General features: G+C 30.6%; 1 protein-coding gene across 1 annotated transcript in view; it reads left to right on the top strand.

Moving 5' to 3' along the window:
• kif13a (kinesin family member 13A) overlaps positions 1–8,304 on the top strand; it is a 90,428-nt gene that overhangs the window by 11,509 nt on the left and 70,615 nt on the right. Inside the window, exon 3 of the mRNA XM_016472625.1 lies at positions 3,870–3,882. Within this exon, the coding sequence (XP_016328111.1) occupies positions 3,870–3,882 (13 nt within the window). The remainder of the gene's footprint in view (positions 1–3,869; positions 3,883–8,304) is intronic.

Raw genomic sequence — 8,304 nt, 5'->3', positions numbered from 1 at the left:
ATCCATCCATCCATCCATCCATCCATCCATCCGTGAAATTATGGCAAAATAAATTGCTTTTTGTTGGTAAATAATCAGAAAAGTTCACTACCATTCAAAAGTTTGGGGTCGGTGAGATTTTTTTTAAATTAGTCTCTTCTGCTCACCAAGGCTGCATTTATTTGATCAAAGATACAGTGAAATTGTTAAATATTATTACAATTTAAAACAGCTGTTTTCTATGTGAATATATTGTAAACTGTAATTTATTTCTGTGATGCGCAGCTGTATTTTCAGCATCATTACTCCAGTCTTCAGTGTCACATGATCTTCAGAAATCATTCTAATATGCTGAGAAACATTTCTGATTATTATCAATGTTGAAGACAGTTGCGCTGCACAATATTTTTGAGGAAACTGATACATTTTATTTTTCAGGATTCACAGATGAATAGAAAGTTCAAAAGAACTGCATTCATTTGGAATAGAAAACTTTTGATCAATTTAACGCATCCTTGATGAATAAAAGTATTAATTTCTGTAGAAGCTCTGGGCGGGACGCTGTAGCTTGTAGTTTAAAACTTTGTTTTAGCTGTGAGACTGATTGCTCTGTGGGAAGGGCAAGTTTCTTCCTTCCTGATGTGGCTTGTCGTGTCCTCTCCTTTGCTCTGATGAATATAAATAGAGTGTGAAACATATGGTTTCCATACCAGCATGGATTTGGTTTGCATGCAGTTTCTCAGTAAACAACCAATAATTAATCACTGAAATTTTAGTCAGTGCTGGAAAGCAACATAAATTTGATGTTGCAACATTTATATTTTTTGGTCCGTTTTTCCAAAGTGTCAGTCGCGACTGGAAACATTGTAGCAAGAGCTTCCTTTTTGGAACATTCCAAAAGTTTGAATTCTTGAACATTTCAAACGTTTGAATTGCTGCAGTGATATTTTAAGATTCTGGTTTTGATTGCGAACAAGTCGTTTTCAGAAGCCTTAAAGGGATAGTTAACCCAAAAATTAAAATGTGCTGTTAATTTACTCACCTTTCTGCCTGCATTAATAAGTAATTCTGGGCTGAGATGCTGCTGCATTGATGTAATGTGAAGTTCAGTGCTTGATAGGGTTGTGATGATATCTTAACCATGACTAACGGTACAGTACTAGTTAAACCATTACAATGTTGTAAATATCATGTCTGTTCTGTTCTTGTAGAGTTTACACTACGTTATTATTGTTTTAAATATTTTATTTTAAATTTTAAATTATATTGATGCATATTGTGTCTGTGTTTATCAGCAAAAAATGTTACATATAATTTATGTGTGAACAAGGAATGTTTATTTTAAGCATTTTAACTAGTCACCTTTTCACACTCAAATAAAATAGATTGTAAAAAATGTATTTTTCTTTTACTGATTGTTTAGTTTAAATTGAAGTACTAAAGTACTAAATCTAAAAAAACAAACTAATAAATAAAAAAGTATAAATACTATATAGTCATACTTAAAAAAAATAAAATGACAAAAACACAGCAAAATTGTATTTTTTAAATTAAATGAATAAACTGAAATAAAATGAATACATATATAGACATGAAAAACACAAATTTAACAACTATACTAAAGCATTAAGATTAAAACCAAAACCAAAAAAAAACATTTTTTTGCAAAAAACAAAAAAAATAATATTATAAAATATATATAAGTTAACAAAATTAAACAATTTTTAAAATAAAATAAACATTTTCAAACAAAAAAAATTGTTAACAAAAAAATTAACAAAAAATAAAAGAAAACTAAATCTAAAAGTAAGTTAGCACAAATGTAACTTTTTTTAAACAAAATGAAACATTTCAACAATACAATTAACAAAACATTAAAGAAAAGAAAATATAAAAATACAATAAAATTCAATATGAACAAAAACTATTATAGTATATTAATGCTAATAAAACAACACTTCTTTAAGATTGACCTCTATTTCATTTGAGTAACTCAGAAATATGTTTGCTCAGAATTTACTTTTGTAAAGGTCTGAGCGCTTCTTTTGGTTTTTATATTTAGAAATCAAATCGAATATGTATGGGAAAGTAATTAGAGAGATTTTTTGAGTTCTTCTGAAGGAGCTTGGGATAACATTTGTGGTGTTGGTAATACTAGACATCTCTTCCAAAACTAGTGAGCTATTGAATTAAAACATGACAAATCGAAGTAGAACGACTAAAATTGTATTTAATCTTTATTTATAACTTTGGAAAATCATTTTTTTACAATGCAGATGCAGTTTTCCAAAATTTTACCACAGCATTGCATGCAACAGTTCTAATGCAGCAATGCTTTGCAACAATCATTTTAGCTATGTTTTCATGAATGCACTCTTTTTTGTGCAAGTGTTTCATGCATGCTAGACAGTTGCATGCATTTTTCCCAGTTCTCATTGCATTTAGGAGAGGGAGGAAAGTTTTGGAGCTGAAGTTTACACTGCAGATCTGTTGCGACATTCAGGCCTAAATCTGTGTGCTTTATGAGTGCATTCACAGGCTGATCAGTCAGGAAATACCACTGAACAGCTCAGTGAACAGCAGCGTAATGCAAGGAGACACTAAAGACCTGCGTTAATTAAGCACTGAAGAGGTCTGAAGGGGAAAGAAATGACCAGTGTCACGCAATCTGGAAAGTGCTGGTTGCATGCCAGTTTTAATAAAGTATCTTTCTTTTTTATGTGTTGAACAAAGAAAGGAACCATATTTAAAAGCGACTGGGTGTTTGACATGAAATACTGTTTTTTTTATAAATATTATGCATGCAGATTATATCTACTTGGATTATTTTGGCTTTTGAAAATGAATTTTTCACACCGTAAGAGCATTTAAAAAGAGCTTTACAGCATTGAAATGATAGGATTGTTGTTTGCTGACTGTATTTATGTTGTTTTGTTTTGTTTTTGTCATGTTTGATTTGTTGTGGTGTTTATAAGCTCATCTTGTCATGATATTTGTTGATTGTCGATGTTTTTGAGGTTTGTGTGTGAAGTGTTGAGATCCGTTTCAAAAAATTGACACTTAAGACTGGTTTTGTGGTCCAGGGTCACATATATACAACATTAAAAAATGTAATATTTTAATTGCTGTTTTGTCACACATTATGTTTTTCAGAAGCAAAGATTGTGGAGTTATCTTAATTTTAAAAATCATAAAACACATTTGTGAATGAAATTATGGAAAATTACATTTATTTTAGTTGGTAATTGATTATTTGACGAACAAGAAATGTACACTAATGTTCACAAGTTTGGGGTTGCAGTTTTTATAGTTTTTAAAAGAAGTTCTGCTCACCAAGGCTGCATTTATTTGATGAAAAATACAGTACCAGTGCAATAAAAAATTGCAAAATATTATTGTGATTCAAAACAGCTGTTTTCTATGTGAATGTCTGTTAAACTGTAATTTATTTCTGTGATGCGCAGCTGAATTTTCAGCATCATTACTCCAGTCTTCAGTGTCACATGATCTTCAGAAATCATTCTAATATGCTGATTTGCTGCTCGAGAAACATTTCTGATTATTATCAATGTTGAAAACCGTTATATTTTTGTGGAAACTGTGATACATTTTATTTTTCAGGATTCACAGATGAATAGAAAGTTCAAAAGAAAAGCGTTTAGGCTATTTGAGATCTTTTGCAACATTAGAAATGTCTTTACTGATACTTTTGATCAATTTAATGCACCCTTGATGAATACGTATTAATTTAATTTAAAAACAAATGTTTTACTGACCCCAAGCATTTAAACAGTAGTTTATAGTTTCCTTGAGAGTCATTTATTGTCTGTTGACTGTGTCTTTTGTTCTTTTTCTGTCCTGATGTGCTGCCGTCGTCTCTTTACGCTCAGGAAACAGACGAAGGTAAGATGAAGGTTACCTTCTGTTTATCTCACATCTTTATGTGCATATTAATATTTAAGCAAATGTCATATTACATCCATATGGTTGTGCATCACTTAATATTCCGTTGCATGTTTACATCTCATCTGAATACTGAGGTGGACTGAAGCAGCTCGGCTTTACTTGATTCTCCATCAATCATTTTGTAGAAAAATCAGTGCATTAATTAAATTAAATACTAAACATATTTGGACTTTTTTTATACAAATAACACACATTTTTGTTTTATTAATTGTATTTAGGATAAATGTATCTTTCTCAAGTTTAATGTTGTAATCTAAGTATCACCCTTATAGGCTTTTTTTGTTCAGATTGCAAACATATAAATGATATTGCATAATAATAGTTATTAAAACATTAGTATTCGAATAAGACATTAGTTGATACATATGACAATTAATTAACAAAGGTTTAAAGTAGGGATGCACTGATGTATCGGCCGATTTTTCCTCAATTTACAAACATCGGCATATCGGCTATATAAGGAAAAAGGCCCGATATAACAAACTGATGGTTTATTAATTAACTGCGTGAAGGCACTGAGCTGTATAATGTCTGTTGCATAATCCTAGCGCTGCTGTCTGCACTTTATCTATAACAAAATATATAATCAGCTGTCTGCTAATCAAATAACAAAAGACAAAAGATCACACACTATTCTTGACTAAATAACTTTTGTAACTTTCATAAGTGTAGCGGACCTCATCTGAATGATGACCAAAACTTTACTGATGTTTTATTACGTTTATTGCGTCCTTTTTCACTCCAAAAAATCACCCCATAAGAGCTAAACAAAACACAGCACGAGAAGTGCACATTAAACTCTCTCTCTCAGTTGCATTATCATCAACATACAGCGAATTACACAAAACACTCATTACAACGAACAGTAAACAAATAAATACAGATCTCATGCATTTTCGAGGGGTGCTTAATAAACTGACAAACTTTAAATCCGAAGAACTGCATGCTTTCATTACCCATATAGCTGCTCCGTAGACTAGAAAACCCGTCAAAATAAGAGTCCCGCCTTGGTAATGGAGATCTCATACATATTTAAACTTACAAAAAATATTAAAATGTCCTCAGGATCTTTTGAGGAGCGTTTGTTTCCAGAAGCTTTACTTTCACTGTTCCTCAGCGGAGGAATGATCTTCACAAGCCTCCAGAACATCTCACATCTTCTGAGGAGACATATTATTGGAGATATACAGCGACCACTGATATTTAGATCATTTTATGTCAGTATTTGCTATACTGTTATAAAGATCTCATTGATTTACATTGCAAGTAGGGATGCACCGATGTATCGGCCACCGATATTTATCGGCCGATTTTTCCTCAATTTACAACCATCGGAATATCGGCTATATAAAGGAAAAAAGGCCGATATAACAAACCGATGGTTTATTAATTAACTGCGTGAAGGCACTGAGCTGTATAATGTCTGTTGCATAATCCTAGCACTTTAATGCTAATCAAATAACAAAAGACGGCACACTATTCTTGACTAAATAACTTTTGTAACCTTCATAAGTGTAGCGGACCTCATCTGAATGATGACCCAAATTTTACTGATGTTTCATTAAGTTTATTGGGTCCTTTTTCACTCCAAAAAAATCACCATAAGAGCTAAACAAAACACAGCACGAGAAGTGCACATTAAACTCTCTCTCTCAGTTGCATTATCATCAACATACAGCGAATTACACAAAACACTCATTACAACTAACAGTAAACAAATATATACAGATCTCATGCCTTTAAACTGTTAAACCTACCTAAAAAGCACTGTTTATTTAATATGTATCTTTGTTCTGTTGTATTTATGTAGGCCTGCTGAATGTTAAATGGATCCAATCCATGTTCATTAGAAATTATTTGATGATGCAGCAATAAAACTGCTAGTATAATTTAATGCAGGTGTTTTTGAACTTTGCTGATTTAAAACAAAATACTATCTATTTTGATGCCAAAATTTCAAATAAGAGAGGAAGTGACAAATATCGGTATCGGAATCGGCCAATAAGTGTTTGTTAAAATCGGTATCGGTATCGGCCCCAAAAAATCCTATCGGTGCATCCCTAATTACAAGCATCAGAATTTCATCATATAATTATCAGCATCTGCAGCAAATTGCATATTTTTACTTTGGTGTTACTTTAGCATTACTTTGAATATTTTGAATCGGATTTTATTTTTATATATTTTTTTTTTTATTAATTTTGTTGTGTGTTTTTGTCATTTTTGTTTATATTTTTTAAAATAAATTATTGTTTCGGTTTTAGTTATTTTAGTGCATCAACTAGCAGAAATAAAAATACATTGGTTTTTTTTTTGTTTTTTTTATTAATATATATAATTTAAAAATAATTTAATATTTTATTTTAATTGACATTTATTATACTTCAATTACGTTTTTTTTTTTTTTGTATAGTTTTAATTTTAGTTTCAGTTTTAGTTAACTATAATAACCCTGATGAAACTGAGCCATAAAAGCCTTTATAAAATAAAGTAAATCCTCCATATCCTCTCTATACCAGACTATATGAGCCATAAAAGCCTGATGCATCAAATATGACACTCAACATAACACATATGCAAACTTGGTTCACTAAACTGTTGCATTTCCAGCTTTTCACATGAAAGTGTTTCCACATGCGGTCAGAGAACAAAAACAAAAACCTGTTTTATTCACAAACTACTCAAAATTCAGTTAAATCCAGCTCTGTCTGTCATGCATATTTAAATTAAACCATCAGCATTCATTTTAATGCAAATACGTTTTTTTACGAGATTGCACTTTATTCACAGAAGTCAGTGATACAATATTTCTCATCTGTCTTAATGTTGTTTATCGGCTAAACAGGAACGATTATTGGCTTAAACTGTTCATGTGTTTAAAAAATTAAATAAATTAATGCTTTTTTTCATCAAGATTGCATTAAAGTGATCAAAAGTGCCAGTAAAGACATTTATAATGTTACAAAAGATTTCTGTTTCAAATAAACGCTGCTCTTTTGAACTTTCTATTCATCTGTGAATCCTGAAAAATAAAACGTATCACAGTTTTCACAAAAATATCGGGCAGCAACACTGTTTTCAACATTGATAATAATCAGAAATGTTTCTGTTCTAAATCACATTTGGGTCAGTCTGATTTCACAGATGAGAGACTCTGTCTGTTGCCCAGTGATCTCTAGAGACGGTGAGAAACTCATGCGCTCATAAAACACATCGCTGCACGAGCGCCGCCGACGCAACACGCACTAATACAACTCCTTCTGCAGCACAATCACTCCTGTTTTTCATCTTTTCAATATGGAAATGAGATCAGTTTGAAAAGTTATGGGAAAGTAAGACTTGTTTTCATGCAATCTTGAATATATAATAATTTCGTATTAAATTAGTTTTTCAGTGCAAACCAAATTCATCTATCCCTTGACACTCACCAGCAAATCCCTCCATTACACACATGCTGAACATTCATTTCTATAAGATAAATGAAAAGTATATATTGTATGCATGCATAGACACATTTATACTCACCTATGTATATACCAGTATGTATGTAATATTGATATTAATAATAATATTATACCTGTACATATGCGCACATAAGTTAATAAGAAATCAAAAAACAATCAAATAAAGTGGATAATATATAAATTATATATAAATTGATCTCGTTTTCATGCAATCTTAAATATGCATGTATTTTTATTAGTAGTTTTTTATTAGTTTTTCAATGCAAATCTAATTCTGACCATTCATTTTCATAAGCTACATATATATATATGCCGATATACAGTATATGCACGCACACAAGATAAGAAATAAAAAAATAGATAAAATAAAAATATATTATTATATAAATTATATTAATTAATTTAAAAATTAACGACTGGTCTCGAGGTTACAAGCCTCTCAACTCTGGTTCCTCCTGCCTGCCTGCCTAAAGCCTAGGATTCCTCTGCTATCGACCATGGAACTTGTACTCTACTACAGATAAGACTGTGTTCTCAGCTTCCAGATATCCTAATTTGATTCCTTTCTGTTGGAAGCATTTTCTCCGTTGTGTTTAATAAACCCTAATCCTTTGAATTACTCTGCCTGTTTGCCTCCTTGTCCCGAGTGTGACAATTATATAAATTATATTAATTAATTTAAAAATTAACTAATATTAATTGCAAATTATTATTATTAATACGTGTATGCCAATATATGCACAAACACAATATAAGAAATAAAAATAGATAAATAAAAAATTATAAAATAAATAAACATCAATAATATTAAATAAAAAATAAATACATTAATTAAAAAATTAAATTAATTGTAAATTATTATTATTATTATTACGAATATACCAATATATGCACA

This window comes from Sinocyclocheilus anshuiensis, unplaced genomic scaffold (assembly GCF_001515605.1).
Source record: "Sinocyclocheilus anshuiensis isolate Anshui unplaced genomic scaffold, SAMN03320099.WGS_v1.1 scaffold796, whole genome shotgun sequence".
NCBI classification, from domain to species: Eukaryota; Metazoa; Chordata; class Actinopteri; order Cypriniformes; family Cyprinidae; genus Sinocyclocheilus; species Sinocyclocheilus anshuiensis.
The sequence above is the reverse complement of the archived record's forward strand: the minus strand, read 5'-3'. Positions and strand labels throughout refer to the sequence as shown.